We start from the raw sequence: 20,916 nt of genomic DNA, 5'->3' as shown, positions 1-20,916 counted from the left end.
TAATCCTCCCTTTGGAAGCTAACAAATTCTTTGGGAACCAAGAATAGTTAGCAAATCTCCCTCTCTTCTATATTAACTCTTTACAGATATTAGACTACACAGAATTATGGCCAAGAAAATAAATTCACAAGAGTTCCTGCCAAACGTTTTGTAACTATAAGAGAAGAAATTCCTCCCAGGATAAATTTGCTTTCTTTTCTATTAAAGTATAGATTAATAGCCGCATTTTAAAGAGTTCACCTGATTCCTCCTTGCTGTTCACAAATGGATTTTATACACTGATGGTATTTGATAAATTTGGTATTCCTATTTATATCTATTCAGTTCAGTGAGGCTTATTCTCAGGTAAGTATATGGAATACCAATCTAAAGTAATTCCAAAATTGCACCAAATCATGAAAGAGTTTCTTGCTTAATAAATTTCTAAGTTAAGGTGTACACTCTTTTCTATAGCAGAGAATGCTACCTATGAATCAAACCAATGTGCCTCTTTTACCTTTAAAATTATTTCTACAAGGTAAGGAATGACTGAGAAAACGTTGGAATTTGTCCTTATCGCAGCCTTCAAATATTCTCTAAAAGATTACTTTTAACAGAGGAAAAATTAAAATATTTAAAGAGACAGACCAAAAATGGACCTTGAAGCTCCCAATATTTTAGCTTTTTTTCACTAGAAAGTCTCCAGTGGCTTTCACCCCTATCCTGGCATCATTGGCAGATTTCATAGTATTCAGAAGCTGGTCTGAAGTCAACCTGTTTGTCAATTGCTTGCTTATACAGGCTTAATCCACCCCAGAGCCCACATATTTCTGTGCTAAAACAAATGCACGCCCACACACACACTATAGCCTTTAATACTGGAATGTATTGTACTGATAACTGGTCTAGATCACTGTCAGTTCCGTTATGTCCTAAAGGCAGGAATCCAAAGGAAAGACTGCATGGCAGAGGTGCCTGGCCTCTGCTTGAGCACAGCAAGCAAAAGAGAGAGAGAGAGAGATCACCACCTCTCATAGTAATCAGTTTCACAGTTTAAATGCTCGTATAAATCTTTGTTTCTTGGTAGCTTTGGAAATGCAAAAAAAAAAAAAACCTTTTGTAATTCAACAGTTTTAAGTTATCATTTCTTTAAAATGAGGAAGATTCAGCAGCAAAACTATTCTCTATAGCATCTGATTTCTTTCAAAGCAAGACTGGCCAGTAATTAAGTATAGCTTTGATAGGAAGTTTTGTCCTACAGTTAAAAAAAAAACCCAATATCATGAAATTTACTGTGAAAGAGGCAAAAGGAACCGAATGCCTCCTACTGCTCTAGGGATGGACCTATGAAGAGGAGAAAGCATACTAGCCAAAAGAATAAAAAGAATAGCCCATGTGCAAGCAGGTCTCTAAATGTAAGAATCTGCTCTCTTAGAAAAGGCTCATGCATGCTGAATGTTGGTCAGATCTGAAAACAGATACTAAGAGTGCTCAAATAATTATTTGTAATTGGTTAAATCAGAGGCAAACAATTAGATATAGCTATCCCAACAATATCTTTGTTAGTACAAAGCATTTCCATTTAGGTGACGCAAAGCAATTGATGTTTGTTAACTTCCCTTCCTTACTGCTATCTGTCTGTCTATCTAAGTGTCTTTAAGTCAGTTCTGACTCCTGGCAATTTCCTGGATTTTCTTCCTGCGGTTTTCTTCTGCAAGGTTTTTTGAAAGAAGTTTACCATCACCTTCTTCCTAAGGCTGAAAGAGAGAGGCTGGCCAATGGTCACTCAGCTGGTTTTGTGCCTAAGGTGGGATTCAGGGTCTTCTGGGTTCTAGCCCGTAATCATATTCCAGAAATAACAATGAAAACCATGAAAACAGCTTTTACTTCAGCTTTTATGCAGCTTTAGATTAGACATGCATGGCAGACCCTGGGAAAATAGCAAGAAAGGTATTTTGAAAAAAGAAGCAATGGATGGATGTTTAAGTTTTCCTCTTGTCCCACTTCTCATTTTTCTCTGACTCCACTGTTGTACTGTCCAGTATGAGAGCTGCCTAGGGCAGAGATCTTAGAATATCTGATTCTTGATTTTCCACTTTCTTCTATCCAGCACACTCTATCCTCTCCACACAATAGGCTTCATCAGGCCATTTAAAGATCTATCAGTTATTTTCACATAATATATTACACTTGATTACTTTTAATTGCTGAGTTCCCTAAAATGCCAGGAGAGCAAGGATCATCAAGCCCACAATCCATTTCATCAGAGTTCACGTGAGAACACTAATCCCACTAATTCCTCTCTCCCACCCTGCCAGGCCGCCAAGCCATCAATATTGGGAACTACTGTGCTAGGTACAAAACAAATGAAACAATACAAGTAGCTCTCAACTTGCAACAGTTCATTTAGTGACCGTTCAAAGTAATAACGGCACTGAAAAGAGTAACTTATGACCACTGCAGCATCCCCAAGGTCATGTGATCAAAATTCAGATGCTTGGCAACTGACTCATATTTATGATATTTTCAGTGTTCCAAGGTCATGTGGTCACCTTTCTGACAAGCAACGTCAACATATGCACCTTGATTACTTTTAATTGCTGGGTTCCCTAAAATGCCAGGAGAGCAAGGATCAACCCCACAATCCATTTCATCAGAGTTCACATGTGAACACTAATCCCAGATAACAAGGCTAGACATTGCACCAGTCACCACAATACGCACCTGTATGAGTTCAAGATTTTTACACACCCATACGATGTCAAGATTTTGGCGAATATAAGGAAGAAAATGCTATGCTGAGGAAACCAGATTCATTTAACAACCGTGTTACTAGCTTAACAACTGCAGTGATTCACTTAACAACTGTGGCAAGAAAGGTTGTAAAATGGGACAAAATTCACTTAACTAATGTCTCACCTAGCAACAGAAATTTTGGGCTCAATTGTGGTCGTAAGTCGAGGACTACCTGTACAGACGTTCAGTCTATCCTTGTTTAATTGTTTTAAAAGTCTAAGTACCATATTATGCTTTGGCCCTATTGTGTGGTCTATGTTGTGCCAAATTATGAGAAGCTGCTTCTTTCCAAGTACAGGTGTTTAACCACTACCTGTGGAATTTGTGACGATGCTAAACAGGCGGTATTTATGATTGATCCTAGGTTCTGGTCCTCGCAATATCCCCGCGGTCACATGACAGTGAACTGGACACTCAGTGTCTGGCTCACAATTTCAACATCACAACAGGCTGCAATTCCCGATGTTCTCTCCTAGCTTCCCACAAGCAGTCAATGGGAAGCCAGCAGGAAGCGGTATATGAGGTCCTCACTTAACAAATTGCACAGTGTTTGCTTAGCAACAGCAACTGGAACGTCTGTTGCTAAACAGTGTGGTCACATGACATCACATTATATAATTATGTTGCTTACTGCAATTCCAGTTCAGTCACAATTGTCATTGTTACAGAGAACTATCTGCAGTACTAATAATTTAAGTGAAATAGACTACCCTGTCTGTACCAAATCTGGGGTCCTCCTGTTGATAAGCTAATAATTCCTTTCATTCCAGAAAGGGTAATGCATACTAGAATCCAAAGCCATCTTTGGCAAAAAGCTGGCTTAACACCAGACAACTTTAGCTTCACAAATTCTCCAGCAGATGCTTTCTTCATTCCATTTGCCCAAAATCAAATTAATTGACTTGTCAAATACTCAATATAGTCATTTGGCTTATTACTGCATCTTATCTGACATAAAATTTACCCTTTCTAATAAATATGAAGATGTTTCATGTAAGAATTGAAAGGGGCAAAAGAGATATGCAGATTTACAAAACCCTTTCTCTGCATTAAGCTACTTAATTTATATACTGTTGCCTCATACCAAGTGTGCTAGTTAAGCAGATAACAGAACTTAATGGAGAACTCATAGCTACACAAGTATTTAACTTGAGAATAACCAAATCTGGGCATTCAAAACACGGTTTTATAATTTGTTCTTCAATCCACATTAGCAAGATAAACATTGGAAATGATGTTTACTTTTTTTTTTTTTTAGTAAAATATCAAGAATCTTGAAGAGCATATATGTGTGCGTATATAGTAAAGGGACTTTGGGAAGGAGATGTACCATCCTTTCATGGGGTTAACTGTTGAGTGTAGAATTAATAATTTTTAAAGACTGCATTGCCTGAATACTGAATTGCTTGAAGAGGCAGGTAGTGGGGAATTGTAGTGATCAAGAGTTTTAAAGGAGGAAATATTAAACAATACTGTACAAAGTCAACATTTACAGATACAATCTGTATTATCTGCAGCCTGCAGGCTAACCTCCCTCCCTCTCTCTGCAGAGAGCCACTGCCAAAGTGAATGCGCAGATTGATTTCTTCAGAACAAGCCATCCCTATTGTGTACCTCTGTTGTGACTTGCCCTATTTAAAACTTTGCTGCCTTTGCCACTTGTAACCCTCCACTGCAGCATAGCTGGTATATTATGAGCCAAGAAACTGGCTGTATGGGGCCCAATAATTCACTTACTTAGGTCTCACAGTAAGGGCAGAGAGGCTGCCACACAAGTTCCATTTTGCTGGGGCTAATTACATGCTTTAGGAAGCAGGTGAAATTCCAGCTTCCTTTTGTTTTTCACACTTACGAATGGCCTTTCTGAAAATACCCTTTAAAAAGAAGGGAATAAATGGGGGAAATAAAATTGCATTCAGAAGCAAGGCACCAAGACCTTAAAAATAAAACTTGCAACAACTGATTAACAACCTTTTTTGTTATCCAATAGTTAATCAATGCCACATGCAAACATGTGTTCCATTCAAGCTAAAGGTAATTATACAAAATCTCTCAAATAAATAGAATATTGTAGTTGCAACTAATAATTGTCCAATTGTATTCAATGAGGCTTTGCTGTAGGATTGTATTTCAGAGGTTAGTTTGTATTTTAAAAATTCAAAACATTATGATTAGTGTTAGATAGCTCAGCTGTCTTAGCTATCTAAGGCTATCAAGAAACACTCCTGTACAGACTGGTTTCATCTGTTTAAATTAAAGAGATATGCACTACAGAGTAGCGGAAAACGGATGGGAGTTAGGATGGATAGACTTAAGCAATGGGGTGCTGAGAACTGGCCGTCTCACAATATTGTTGTGACAGCAGGCAACCCCCTATCCTTGAAAGTTTCATAATAGTATATTCCTTGCACAACAAATGGGATCCGAGTGTATGTGAATCCATTTAGCACCTTTGCAGCAAAATTAGTCAGAATGTCAACTTTATGAGGTTTCTCAGACGAGTACTCTAGGCTGTGATTGTTTAAGAAAAAATCATTGTATTGTGGATTAATCCTGGAGCCTAACACAAGCACAACCACACATGGCTTCCCTTCCAGTGACTGGGAATTCATTACTGTTATCTGGTCACAATCTGACCCACACTCGCTTGTGGGTAGAACAACAACTGCAAAAAAAACTTGTGCTTTTTGTCAAGAAAAGGCCTCATCTGTGAACCTCCTGGCAGCTTAGCAGAACCTTCTCCTGTCATCTTCATTAAAGTTGCCAGCTGCTGTCCTTTAGCACAGATAATACAAAAGAGGAAAGGGAAGCCATTCAACTCCCTCAGCAATAAGGAGCTTGCTTTCCAATGGGTTTTTACAAAAGGGGATCAAATATTAATTAAAATAAGAGCAATAAGCACCGTTAATGTTGACTGTATTCTTGCAATTCTTTCAGAAATGTAACTTAGGGGCCTATGCTTTCCATCCAAAAATGTATTTTATTTCGTACAGCTATACTTAGGTTTGCTTTGATTTGCTGAAAGACGTTTTTCTTCTTTTGGGGGGGGGGGGAGGAAGAGGAGGAATTGATTCTTTACAAAGGGTGATTCCTGCACGCATATATATACACATACCCCCATCCTTTCAACCTGTCCTGCTTTGCAGAGTCAGAGCAGAACATGTAATTAAATAAAGAACACTTTTTTTACTTTGTTTTTGCAGCCTGCACAGCCTCGGGATGCTTCAAATTCTGCTCCCAGGGTAGACTTCCACAGATCCACTGCAACATACAGTAGCCCAAGGTTTCAAGGTCCCCTCTTCGGGATGGTGCTAAATTGGAAATTTGAAGGAGGAAAGAGAAATTATTACTGAGCTAGCTTCCCCATCATCACCACCACCACCACCTCTTTAAAAAAAATGAAAACTATAGTAATTTAATGCACTAGTTAAGCAAAAGAGGGAATCGGGCAGAATTATGCCGTGTTTTTTCAGCTGTCCCAGGAACTCCGCACGGCCTGTCTTTTGGCTGCAGTCCACAGACAGGCAGCGATTTGTTGCTCCTGGGGAGGGGCAGCTTCCTCACCTCCTCCATCCCTTTGCTTGCCCTGTCACATGAACTTGATCCCCATGGCCTCTGACATGATCCAGACAGCCCATAACCCGGCACCAACACTTTTTTCCAAGAGCCAGGCAGTAAAACAAAGAAATAAATGTCTGCTCCTAAATTGCTAACACATGTTCCAGGAAGTCCATGGGGTCCACATTGGTCATGCTGAGACCCTTCGAGAGCAGACTAAACAGTGATGGCCTTTCCTGCTCCACTAAACCAGAGATGCTTGATGGCCGACAGCATGACAACATTGCCCTCTAGTGGGCTTACCACTTGAGCAGCAAAAATATCTGCACAAAGAGACAGGAATGTTTTCGCATAGCTTGAAAATATAAATCCCTTGGCTCTTTTTGACTGAAGTGTTCGTTCAATTTAAATCTAGCTTTATTTCCAAATTATTAAAATCAAACCATTTATGGTAGGTAGTATTTAATAGCAGAGCTAATATAAGTCGCAAGCCGTCTTAAAGATATATGTTTCTCAATGGCTCTTTCTAGCAACATGCATCTAAACACTTTATTAAAGATAAAGTAAGAATCAAGGAGACATTAGTTAGACTAGTGAGCTAGGTTGCAAGAGAAGCAACACACACACACACACCAACACGCAACAATCTTTTTTTCTATTTTTTTTCTAAACAAAAGACAGAATTCTGTACTTGCATGAATATATGCATTGTACATATATTCAAAACTATGTTCTCAACTTTGCAATAACAAATGGGGAAAGGATAACACTACAGAAATCAGAAAATCCATGCCTGGTAGAGATGACAATATTTATAATCCAAGATATCTGAAAGTTTCTGTATCAGGAAAACCTGTTTTTTTCCCCAAATTCGTAGTTCTACACTAGGAAACTGAGCGTTTAGATCCAGGATGGAATGCAAAAAGCTGCAAAAATAAAAAAGCCTGATGTCCCAGCGAGGATGTTCCCATCACTGACCCAACAAGTTCTGTATTTCATTACCAACATTTTCGGGTGACTACGGAACACAATACTTGATTATAAAATATGGAAGCCTAGTCCAATAGAACTAAATCGATTCCTGTGCATATGCACAACTCTTTTTTATGATGAAAACACATAAATTCTTACGTGTTCTGTCTATATTAACTGCTGTTCAACTCCTGGACTATCTAGCAGACTATCCTATTGTCTTGAGGGTCTCTTTTATACTAAATTAGCTTTCATTCTGTCCAAACCCAAAAGCATTGCTTGTGATATTAAAATAAACAAAACCGATCTTCCACATATACAATGCCATTATAGCATTTTAGGTGAATTCCAATAATAAAAATTTACCAAATTACTGTATTCCCATCTATGTCTATAAGTGCTATTCTAACACAATTGTTAGATATTTGTTCTAACTACAGTGCTTTCCACCAAGGTCCTCTTTTCCAGCGGGAACAGAGGTTTAATCCTATTGGTTGAAGGGTCTGACAGCTCCCTATATAAGGGCCTGTCAGACTCAACCTTCGCTGGATTGTTCTCACTTGTTGTACTTAATAAAGAGCTGTTGTTACCGTTAAGCCTGTGTGTGCCTATCCATTACCCAATCTAACACTAGCGATGAAGGTGGGATTGGAAGGCAACTAGGCAAACCGAAAGAGTGTAGCAATCCAGCAAGTACATCCAGCCTGGAGCTCAGCGCGGCTTCGAGCAGCCATTTTTGAGCAGCAAACTCAAAATGCCCTCTGAACACAAAATGGCCATGCACGCCCCACCAACTCCATATGACCCAGTCACCGAATACTGGGACTTGACTGATTCCTCGAGGCAAATGACCTCATGGGCCTTTCTGAAGGCTGCAAAAAAGACATGTTCCTCGGATACTGTGGCCAGGAAGTGTTCGAGATGGCAAAAGACCTCTCTGAGCTGACACCACTACAATCAGTCACCTGGTTTGTGCTTCAGCAGACGCTGAGGACCCACTATGCGCCCAAGCCGTTCAAGCACATTCGCCGGCAAGTGTTTAACATCAGAAACCAGAAAGAAGGCAACCCAATTAATGAGTATGTTGTGGCGCTCTGCAAGGCCACACCGTACTGCGAATTCCGAGACCTGGACGAGCTGATTCTGGACCGCATACTTTGCGGTGTGCGGGACATTAACTTGCAAAGGAGGTTACTTGTTAAATCTAACCTCACTCTGTAGATCTCACTGGACGAGGCCAGGGCATCTGAATCAGCCGTCAAATCTACTGAGACTCTGCAGTGCCAAAGCGCTCCACAAGACACGCGAAAGAGTACATGCATACATCGCGAGGCTGCAGAGCCCGAGGGCTTAGAAGGTGAGGAAGATGACAGCTGCCACATGGGCAGTAGCCGCACCCAGCCGGCTGCAAATTCAAGCTGCGTCTCCCGCCTTGTGCTAGCTGTGGAGGAGACCATTCCAGATTGGCTTGCCATTTCCGCGACACAGCCTGCCACTGCTGTGAGCGAAAGGGGCACATCGCCAAGGTGTGCCGGAGCAAATTCCCTGGCACTGCCTGGCAGCCTAGAAGCACACCAAACCAGCAACAGAGGCCCAGCCAAGGGGCCTGGCAGAAGCCACCATGGCGCTCAGAGGGCAACAATAGAGTCACCTACCACACATCAATCAGCCAAGTCCGCACCAGGCGGCCAAAAAAGCTGAAGGTCACAGTCCTCATCGAGGACTCTCCATGTGAGATGGAAATCGACACCGGGTCATCACTGACCATCATGCCGTGGTCTACCCTAAAGCAGGCTATCCCTAGCCTAAAGAAGCAGCATCTTTGCACCCCTGACATCCACCTATGCGATTACCAGGGAAACTGGGTCCCCTTCATGGGCCAAGGCACCTTCCAGGTGAAGTTCAAGCAGTTCAGTGGGAAACTCCCAGTGACAGTGGTCAGCGGCAACCTGCAGAGCCTCCTAGGACTAGATTTAGTCCAAGCCCTGGGCCTAGAGGTGACCGGTATCAACGCCTTGAAAGATGACAGCACTGAAGCCATCTTTAAAGAGTTCGAGGACGTCTTCGGCACCAGGTTGGGTAAGTATGAGGTACTAATTTCCTTTAGTTTGGACCCCAACATAGCCCCAATAAGGCTAAAACCTAGGAGAATACCTTTTTCTCTCCGCCCCAAAATTGACAAGGAAATTGACAAGTTCGTAGGCCAGAGAATCCTAGAGCCGGTCGATCACGCACGCTGGGAGACCCCTATAGTGACATCTGTCAAATCTGACGGGTCTATCCGCATCTGCGCAGACTACACGTTCACAATAAATAAAGTGCTACAACAAAGTGCCTACCCTGTATCCATTGTACAGCACCTCCTTCATTCATTAGGCCCCGGAAAATTTTTCGCAAAATTGGACATGGCGCAGGCATACCAACAATTGCCTGTAGATGACGCTACGGTGGAGGTTCAAACCATTGTGATGCACAGGGGTGCATTCAAATGTCACCACCTGCAATTCAGCGTTAGTATCACCCCGGGACTGTTCCAAAGTGTCATGGAACGGTTTTTGCAGGGGATTCCAGGAGTCGTCTCCTATTTTGACGACATCTTGGTATCGGCTGCAAATGAGGTGCAACTTTTCAAATGTGTACGAACAGTTTTGGCTTGAATTAGAGACAAAGACCTCCATCTCAAAAAAGAGAAATGCCAAATTAACGTGCCAAGGGTTGAATTCTTAGGGTACCTAATCAATGGCTCTGAGATTCACCCAACCACACAAAAAATCAAAGCAATTCAGGAGGCTCCCACACCTCGCAATCAAACCGAGCTGCAGGCATTCCTCGAGCTCCTTAATTTCTAAAGCTTCTTTCTTAAACAGAAAGCCACCATTGCTGAGCCCTTACACCGTCTCCTGGCTAAGAACGCAAAGTGGTCCTGGGGCAGAGCCAAGGCTGCTGCATTTGCCGTGGTAAAACGACTCCTGTCGGCGGACTCCTTCCTGGTACAATATAGCCAGATTCTGCCATTGGTGCTGACCTGCGACGCTTCCCCGATCAGCGTCAGTGCTGTCCTCAGCCACCACATACCCAATGGAACCAAAGTCCCTATTGAATTTTACTCCAGGACCTTGTCTGCCAGAGCGGAACTACAGCCAGCTGGACCATGAAGCTTTGGCTGCAGTGGCTGGAGTAAAAAGGTTCCATGAGTATCTATATGGCCGGGACTTCAAATTGGTTACAGACCACAAGCCGTTGTTGAGCTTAGTGGCTGGGGACCGACCTACCCCAGTGTCATTATCACCCCGCATGACCAGATGGACCATATTCCTAGCTGCCTACTCCTACTGTCTCATCCACCGACCAGACTCCACTTTGGGGCATGCTGATGCTCTAAACCGCTGCCCACTGCCTGAATGTCTTGCTGACCCTACCCCCAAGACACCAGTCCTCCTCATTGACTGCCTTGAGACTGGGTCTGTCTCGTCCACTGACATTGCCCATCACTCTGCAAAGGACTCCACCATCAAACAAATTTTGAACTGGGCCTGTTGGGTCTGATTTCAAAATGTATTTTGCCAAACGCGATGAGTTATCGGTTGCAAATGGCTGTTTACTGTGCGGGGACAGGGTTGTTGTTCCACCCAAACTGCACATTGCAGTATTAGAGGCTTTACACGTAGGGCATCCTGGAATTGTCAGGATGAATTATTTGGCTACTGTGGTGGCCTAACATGGACAGGGAGATCGAAGAATGGGTGGCTACCTGCACACCGTGCCAGGAGTCCAGACCAGCTCCCCCAGAGGTGCCTGCTAAGGAGTGGGAGCGACCTCAAGCACCATTGTCTAGGATGCACATTGACTTTGCTGGCCCAGTTCATGGCCAGACATTTCTCGTAGTTGTGGACGCCTACTCGAAATTGTTAGAGGTAGTCCTGATGACCTCCACTACGGCAGAAGCGGTCATCAAGGTGCTATGGAGACTTTTCTCCATGCATGGCCTGTCCGACATCTTGGTCTCTGACAACGGGTCCCAATTCACCGCCATGCAATTTGAGACCTTCCCAGCAGCTCAGGGAATCAGGCATGTCCTGGTTGTGCCATTCCATCCAGCCTCCAATGGTCAGGCGGAGAGAATGGTGAGATCTGCAAAAGAGGCTCTCTCTAGGATGGGCCTGGGAGATTGGCAAACACGGGTTGACCACTATTTGCTATCAGCATATCACACCCAGTGCCACTACAGGGAGAAGCCTCTCCGAGCTTCTCATGGGTCACCGGCTAAGGTCCCACTTAGACCGGCTATACCCCAGTTATTCTGCCTCATCACCCCCAGACTCCACAAGCAAGATTCAGACATTTAGCGTAGGGGATTCAGTATACGCCCACAACTACGCTGGGGGAACTCTGTGGATTCCTGCCACAGTGATAGACATCACCGGCCCTTGCTCTTACCTCCTAGAGCTCAAGGACAGTAGGAATTGGAGAAGGCATATTGACCAACTCCATGGCCGCCTCTCCAACTCCACTCTTAGACAACCAGAAGTAACTCCTGCACGAGTTATCCAAAGCCCTACCCAAACGGAGCAAACACTCACTCCTTCCATGGCCAGCTCAAGCCCGAGGTTACCGAGAAACTTATCTGGTTATGTTGCAGGCCCACAGCAAGCTCCGAGCGAACTGGCTCTAGAAGCTCCAGCCGCGGCCTGCGAAAGGTTCCAGGAGCTTCCACCAAGCGGAGCTGCGGAGCAAACAGGTCCGTCTGACCTGTCCAAGGAAACCCCTCCTACTGAACTGCGCAGGTCAGACAGAGCTACCCAAAAGCCCACCTACCTTCATGACTATGTAACAAGTAGGATTGTTCCATCCAAGAGGGAAGAGGTGTTAGATATTTGTTCTAACTACAGTGGTTTCCACCAAGGTCCCCTGTTCCAGTGGGAACATAGATTTAATCCTATTAGTCGAAGGGTCTGACAGCTCCCTATAAATGGGCTGCTGTCAGACACAAACTTCGCTGGATTGTTCTCACTTGTTGTACTTAATAAAGAGCTGTTGTTACCGTTAAGCCTGTGTGTGCCTATCCTTTACCCAATCTAACAACAACAACTTCACAATTCTCAAAATATTACTAAAAACATATCACAATGTGTAGAAATCATAGCTAATTTCTTATACAAGAGTTGTCACAGTTATAGAAATTGTACTTCCTATCTATTACATAAGGAAAGTGTCATATTATAATTAATTCATAGTATATTCACAGTCACTTAGTGGTCTGTAGCTTCAAAAGTAAAACATTAAACAATTTCAATTTGCCTAATTCTGTAAATAGCAACAATGCAAAAAGTATTATTGATTTTCAAAATTTTAGATCTACAAGTCCATTTTTCTTTGTTATTTTATATTCAGGTTAACCAATAGAGTCACAATATTTTGGAAATTAGCATGATTTCTAAATTCTTCAATCTTTAGGAAAAAGAAAAATTGTTGCTATTTCTTATATTCAATATAACTCTAAAGATATTTTAGTACATAAAATATACGTACTAAATATTACTGTCAAAGATAAGGAACAGAAACATAATTGCTGGAGTTCCCAATTTTTATTCTTAAGAAAAGATAAATCTATGTATGTAAGAGGAGAAAATAACATGTTACATCATTTTAAGATGTCATAAATAAAGTGACAATTTGAATAATTTCATGTCTGAAAAATGTCCTCTCTGTAATCTAACACTTTTGCAAGCCTATATTTTGCTAACAAAAAGCCAACTTTCATTTAGAATCAGGTTATGGTCATTTTCTGTAGGCAAATAGGCTTTTTCAACTGGAACTATGAAAAATAGATACTGTATTTTCTAAAGACCAATAGTTTTCCCCAAATAATTTATTTTTAAAGTAGGTGAAATTAAAAGTATAGAATGTTTATTTTTGACTGTTTAACTTTTCCTTTGGGGAGTGTTTTCCCTAATAATTCTAAGCCAAATAAATATTGTTGCGTTATAGTCATTTAACACTTTTCTACAATTTCTACGTGTTACAATCCACTTTTACCTTATCCCAAAAAGTGGCAATTAATTCAGCAAGTTGAGAACTTTTGCTTCAAATGTAGCATAGAACATAGAATAATACAGTTGGAAGGGACCTACTCCAATACCCTGAACGAGTATTTCATTACTATACATTGGACAAATGTTAAGTGTGTACAGGCTTGTCCAATCTGTAGGGTATTTGATTAAATTATGGAAGTCAACATTTGGCTTTGGAATGATGCTTGGGAAGGTGTATAATGATAAGAAGTATCCACTCCTCATACTTATGTGGACTGCAATCACTACCAAGTTTGCTAAATGCATCCGCCTCAATTAGGTGTTAATTTGTAAACTGCCTTATGAAAACATTGACCCTGATTGGTGATAGAGGGAAGAATCGGTCAGGAATGTTGTTTCTGTTTACTGACTATGTCTCAGAAGTAGTATGGCTAGCATGCTCACTTTGTGGGAAGGGTTAAATTAAGAAAGTAGAAAGAAAGTAAAGCTTCAGTACCATGCACGGATATTAGCTGCTTCTTCTTAATGATTTTCTGCAAGTTTCAAAAAGGGAATATGCTTAAAATGCTTTATGGATAAAAATCACATTCAATTTATTCTACCCATTCAGAAACATGAAATATACACCGCTCGAGAGAGAGGTGGGATTTTTACCACTCACTGAGTTGCCCAGTTGAGTGAGCAACCCATGAACTATCCTAGATCACAAGGTGGGAAGAAGAGAAAAAAGAAGGGTGGAAGCCTCCAATCCACCACTTCATTTAATCTACTAGAAACAACAACCCTACAATGCATTCAACAGATGCCACTTCAGTCCCATTTTGCTTTCAACTTCGGTGTCAGGGATAGAGCTGGGAGATTAACATATGCCCTGTTCCTGGAATTAAACCTGTTCCAATCTCCAACGATCTATTGTTGGCAACAGTTTCAGAAATAGTGCAATCCTGGCATGGAATGAGGTGCAGCCTTGCATAGGAATGAAGAAAATGAACTCGGCAATAGTTTTAAAATGCCCAGCAATCCTTCTGATGACATCAGTCCGTAAGCATTTTTCTTTACATAAATCAAAATTTGGCCAAGAAAGAGGAAGGGTAAATTCTACCTCTTATAACTCTGCCTTAGCTTTGGTCTGTGACTAAGCAGATACAACTGTGATATAAGGAGTCGCTGCTATTAAGTATGAAGTTTCCTTATCTGCAAGGGGCATAAAATATGAAATATTTTACAATATATTTCTCAATGAGGCAGAATTATCTTTATAGTCAGTAGAAATCAGTTCTCTAAATATTTTTTTAAAAAAAACCCAGACCATATATATTTTTAAAGTACATTTTGCTTACTTGAGCGAAAGAGCAAATTACAGAAAAATAAATAATTTAAAACCATAGAAAAAACCTAAGCAAACAAGCTTAATACAGAAAGTAAGGTATGCTTATTTTAATATTTCCTTGGCATTGAAAGCACATCAAATTTCTGATATCACAGCTAGAAAATCCTGTCCACGCTTGCATAGAGATGCAAAAAAAAAGGAGGTGGATTCCAAGGAAGATTCACTCATCAGGCTGCTCATGTACAAGACTGGGTCCTTGTAAGAGATTCAGCAACTCTCCCCAATAAGCCCCTCCCCCCAAAGAAACCCTCTTCCAGACCTAATTTGCAGTGCAATGCTGGACAGATGCTATTCCCTCACAGCCAGTTTCTCTATTGCAACAACATTATACTATCAGATTGGAGGAGATCAGTGGTGGATCTCCTCCAATCTACCAGTTCTGTGGGCGTGGCTTGGTGGGCGTTGCAGGGGAAGGTTACTGCAAAATCCCCATTCACTCCCAATCAGCTGGGACTTGGGAGGCGGAAAATAGATGGGGGCGGGACCATTCAGAGGTGGTATTTACCAGTTGTCCGAACAACTCAAAATTTCCGCTAAGGTTCTCCAGAACTGGTCAGAAGCTGCTGAATACCACCTCTGAAGGAGTTACTAATGCAGTCTGTGAGTAGACTGGTGATATCTTCTCCAAAAATGTGTTGCATCATCACCATGAAAATCACCTAAATGATCTGCCTATCTCTGCCTTATGTTCACTGAATTGTGTTCACAGAATCATAAATTCACTTAAATCATAGCTTCGTGTGCAATTAAGAGAAAATCCCCCCCCTACTTTCAATTATAAACCATTTTTTAATTATACAGGTTATCTCTTGCTATCAAGGATCTCTGCTTACTTTAAAATCAGGGAGGCTGGACAAAACAGGTTCTTTGTTGGTGAATGGCAGAGCAAATGTTACACCTCAAGCGATTGACTGTTCTGATAATGTTTTCTCACTCTTACCTCACTGTCTCCCATAAGTGAAGGCTTCCTACAGTTTCACTGTATCCCCAATAATAACTTTTGTTACTTTATGACTAAAAAAAGAGGTCAGATATTTATACAACACTGATAAAGCAACTCACATTTTTTTCATAGGTAGCCTTTATATTCATGTGTGTGTATATATATATATATGTATGTATGTATATATATATATATATATATATATATATATATATATATATATATATATATATATATATATATATATATATATATATATATATATATATATATATATATATATATATATATATATATATATATATATATATATATATATATATATATATATATATATATATATATATATATATATATACATACATACATACACATATTATGAACCAGGATAGAATAAGCAATTGTTCTTACAAGTCATGCTTTGGGTGTAACTAATCGTGACTACTTCAATATTTTTGATATGGTCAATTGACTAATCAATAAATCTATATTACCATTGGAGTACTTCAGTGTACTTTCTATGGATCTGTCATTGAAATAGATTGAGAAATTGCAAACTGGTACAATAGGCCAGGCTGCACATTGGTGGAAGAGAAATCATGATGCCTGTATTAGAAGATCTGTACTACTGGTCATTATTTTAAGGTGCTGGCACCATCTTTTCTACTATGAACTTGTCCTGTTACTCAAATCAGTAGAAGAAGACCTTCTTAAGACCCTTCTCCTATGGGAACCTCATTAAGTACTTGTGAAAGGAAGTTTTTCATCTAAATCACACAGTATTTATTTATTTATTTATTTATTTATTTGCACTTATTAGTCGCCCCCTCTCCCCACAGGGACTCGGGGCGACGTACACAAGCAACAAGCAACACAGTGTCATACAGAGGAGGTAAAAAAGAAATAAATAAATTACAATGTTCAAAAAAGTTAAAACCCCAGGTAAAAATTTAAAAACTAAAATTAACAATTAAAAATGACCAAGGGGTGGAAACGTTGTCGAATTATGCCAGGCCGGCTAGCCGAAACAGGTGGGTCTTCAGTTTACTGCGGAAGGAGCGGAGATCGGTTGTTGTCCTAATGTCTGGGGGGAGGTCGTTCCAAAGGGTAGGGCCCGCCACAGAGAAGGACCTACTCCTGGGCACTGCCCTCTGACAATCTCTAGAGGACGGCACCCGGAGGAGACCCTCTCTGTGTGAGCAAATGGGCCGCAGGGATGTATGGGGCAGGACACGATCCCGCAGGTAACTAGGCCAGTACATTCACGGCTTGGCCTTCATTCTCTCGCTGTTTAGGAATATGTTAAAATACATCTCTTTCACCAATTTTTTTACTTTGTTTTTCATTGTATTAACCTTATTGTGTTTTATTCTCAGTATTTTTTAATTGCTCAAGGTCTCCTAAAGCAGTGTTTCTTAACCACAGCAACATTAAGATCTGTGTACTTTAAAAACACCCAGGTACTAATTGCTAGGATAGAGAAATATTGGCCTTAAAGTAACAGAAAGGCAAGATATAAATTTAGTAATAAATAAAAAGACAAATTAAATTAAATATATTTTCTAACCAACCATATTACTAGGCAATAAATACAAAGGTTAGTTAATTTAGCTAAGCAAATTTCTTTCACAGCTTCTTCTATAAATAAATTTTAATCTTTTAACCTCAAGATAACAGATAGATCCAGAAATTTTGGCTATGGCCATCTAATGAATGGTTTCATGACATTTGAACTCTCAGTATGAGTTCAATTTGCATGGATAAATCCACATTCTTTTTCTCTTCAAATTGCATAAATTTGTTTGTACTTATGATACTAATTTTAATAATACCTTATGTAGCTTTTGTCCTCTTGATATTATATTAGTTATTTTTATAGTTTGTTATGTATACTGCTTTTCAGTCCTTGCCCCAGAAAAGCAGCATTTAAATATTTTAACAATGATATTTATTCAGTGTGCTTCTACTTTGATTTACTAGTCTAGTCAATGTAGTAATCTAGTCAATATGCTTTAAAAAAACAGCTGTGCCAGTTCTAATCTGCTTTTTGCTTTTGTTCTGCATTCCAAAACCTGCGTATAATCTGCATTTTATTTATTGTCTTAATTTTGTAAGCTGCGCTGTACATTTTTCATAAGAGAAATAATACAAAGGAAAAAAAATTCTCATAATAAATTTATCTCAAAACTACATGAGACTGTACCAAAGGCATCTCCATCTTGGCTGTTTCACGACTGAATGTGGTTTTGAATACAAGTCTGAATTTCATATTAAACTCCATATATGGAATTGCCATACTCGTATTTTAAGCTACGAACGAGCCTGCTTCGGTGCTCTTTTCCCAAATTAATAAAGCATAATGAGATGTTGATTTGCAGCTCTTTTAGAGAAAGAGTAAAGCTGCTAACATCAGTTCTGTAATTCATTTGTTAACAGACTAGGACAGGCGGCACCTGAATTGTCTCACCTTCCATTCTGCCCTGATATAAACATGCTGGAACAAATTTAATTCAGACAGTTCATACTCCTCTGATGTCCATCAATGATGGCAAATTAAAACCAGTCTTATGCACTTGATACGCAGAGCCTAGAGTATTTAAAAGAAGCTCGATACGTTGAGTGCAGTATATCTCCTGAGAAATTAGGTATTGACTGTATGCCTCACTGAGTAGAAAATCTACAAAAATCCATACACAGCATTGACCCAAATATTACTTTTTAACACTACTAACTATGTAACAAATTTTTAAGAGGCATGCTTGATACAGGTATAATTCTCTTTAATTATCAAGAAACAAGCAGGAAAAAGCAACACTATTTTCACAGAGCAACATTTCAAAAAATGAATGCTCAATAAAATGCAGTCAGGTTCCATGATAAAAATAAGGCAATTGTGTAGTTGCTTAGAGCTATGGTCTTAAGGACAAGAAATTTAATCTGGAGGAACAGGAGCAAGAAATGCTAAATGTTTATTACTTAAACAGCATTTTTATGAGTTTTCAGCCGTTTTTATTGTATTTGTCACAAGATAGTCATAATTCTGCTTTAAAGGCCAAACAAACCTTAGTTATGCATGCAGAACAGAAATATTTCTTTTATTCTCATTTCAGTAAAACAGGCGGGTATCATATAATAATCTGATCTGCTAATGCATACAGCCCAGCATTATTCATACAGGACTGTTATTTAGGTAAACCAGTGATTGGACTGGGATTGTTTGTATAAAAAGCCTGTGCTCTGTTTGCACTGTGCAGGAACAGTCTAACAACACCTGCCATTCCTTCCAACAGCCTTTCTTTTCCTGCTATTCCCACCCCTCCAGAGAGATTCCTACAGGGTAGCCAACTGAAATGGCAGAACCCTCCCGAGAACTGGGGGAAGTAGGGCTCCAGGAAGTTACTGCTGCAGGCCAGGGGTGGGTTCCAGCTGCTACTACTGCCGGTTTGCTCAGGGACGTGCTTCGTGCATGCACAATACTAAAAAAAACAAGATGGCGCCTATGGCACCGAGAACCAGTTTGGGGCAGGCCAAGTTACTGCCTAATTGGCTGAACCCGTAAGAACCAGTAGGAACCCAGCGCTTCTGCAGGCTAAGGAGATTGTATTTGAGACTTCATTCACCTCCCAAAGTGGTTGTTATTTGTGGCTATGGTAGGATTGGCTATGATCCTCTTCTGAAACATGGGATTCTTGAATTGTACAGTCAGGAATGAGAGTTCCTGTTCTGACCCGGCTCCCCAAACACAACAAGCAGCCTGTTTTTAACTAAATGTTCCCTTATTTAGGACATCCAGCAACCCCAGCAAAGAGTCTCTCTCTTTGACACAGCAGGCTAACAGTCTCTAAATGCCTGGGGCAAACAAAGCTCACTCCTTTTTCCCTGAGATGATTCCCAACTTACCAGGAGTCTCTCTCTCTCACCACACTTGTAATGGAAGTCCTGGAAGGTGCGTTTGCCCTTTTTCCAGCAGTGGAGACACACACACACAAACGCTCTCAAAGCATGCCCAAGTCTCAGCGCCACAGATTCCAAGAAAGAATTCCAATACAGTTCCAGACAGGATTCAGAAGTTCGGACTATCGATGGCTGACCAACAGGAAGACAAATAGTTGTCTGCCACAACCTATTCATCTCCGCCCCCTGCCTTTTATCCCCAGAACTAGGGTGGGGCTTAGCAAGCAGAGGTGGCTCTTCCGTCCCAAGGACTGGCTCAGAGAGTCTCACTGCTCTCCTCTCCTCTGCCTTCTATGCATCCACACATCAGACACGGGCCCCAGGTGTTCCTTCTTTTCCTCATCAGCCACTTCTGGACCTGGGCGTTGTTGACTCTCCCTCTTGGGGCCAATGGATGGTCCAGGCTCTGCCTCTCTATCTCTGACAGCTCCATTTCCTCTTCCCTCTCAGAGCTCTCAGATTGCCTTGATGCTGGCACCGCCTCCCTCTCCTCATCTGATTCGGCTGCCAGAGGGTGAAGCGGCCAACAGGCCACAAGAGTTCCTATGCTTTGTATGTTTGATTCAGTATAGGAAAGGATTGTGTGGAAGGAAAAAAGCCAGAAAGTTGGCTCTAAATTAACTGATCAAGAAACTTTATGTTATAGGATTTCTTTCATGGCATGTGGATGGTTATAGTGTATACATGTATACACACACACACACACACACACACACACACACACACACACTTTAACTACTTTAGTTATGCTAAGTAAAGGTAAAGGTTTTCTCTGTCTAGTCGGGTCCGACTCTAAAGGGCAGTGCTCATCTCTGTTTCTTAGCTAAGGGAGCCAGTGTTGTTCCATGGTCATGGGGCCAGCATGACTAAATGCCAAAGGCCATGGAACGCTGTTACCTTCCCACTGAAGTGGTACCTATTTATCTACTTGCATTTGCATTCTTTTGAACTGCTAGCTGGGCAGGAGCTGGAGCAGGAAGCTCACCCCATTGCATGGTGCTCAGGTCTTGAACTGAGCTGTCAGATTTCCAGCTGATACGTGTCTTAACTGCTGAGCCATCTCCCCTCCCCCCCGTTATCCCAAAATTAGACAGAATCTGGAAGTAGTCAATATTCATTATTAATATCTACTGCCACAGAGAAAAAATGTTGGAGAAACAGTTTTATCCCCTTAGAAGCTAAAATTAGAAACTATATCCAAATTGCTGTCAGTGTTTAAAATACATCATCTTTCCCTATAGCTTCAACTGCTTACAACTACAGAAGCAGAAAGAAAATGACTTCTGCACTAA

The 20,916-nt window shown here is 40.8% G+C and overlaps 1 protein-coding gene across 4 annotated transcripts in view; it reads right to left on the bottom strand.

Moving 5' to 3' along the window:
- The window catches only part of VRK2 (VRK serine/threonine kinase 2), a gene marked incomplete at its 3' end in the record, with an annotated part of 62,405 nt that overhangs the window by 9,843 nt on the left and 31,646 nt on the right, over window positions 1-20,916 (bottom strand). For 2 of the 4 annotated variants that reach the window (XM_081942354.1, XM_081942355.1), the window contains exon 9: window positions 5,966-6,086. The exons of 1 other annotated variant lie outside the window; for it this stretch is intronic. In XM_081942354.1, coding sequence (XP_081798480.1) covers window positions 5,966-6,086 — 121 coding nt within the window. Of the gene's footprint in view, window positions 1-5,435; window positions 5,551-5,965; window positions 6,087-20,916 lie in introns of those variants that run through there. One more of the 4 variants, XM_081942357.1, reaches the window with a different exon arrangement.

This window comes from Natrix helvetica (assembly GCF_964273705.1).
Source record: "Natrix helvetica genome assembly, chromosome: 2".
Lineage (NCBI taxonomy): Eukaryota > Metazoa > Chordata > Lepidosauria > Squamata > Natricidae > Natrix > Natrix helvetica.
The sequence above is the reverse complement of the archived record's forward strand: the minus strand, read 5'-3'. Positions and strand labels throughout refer to the sequence as shown.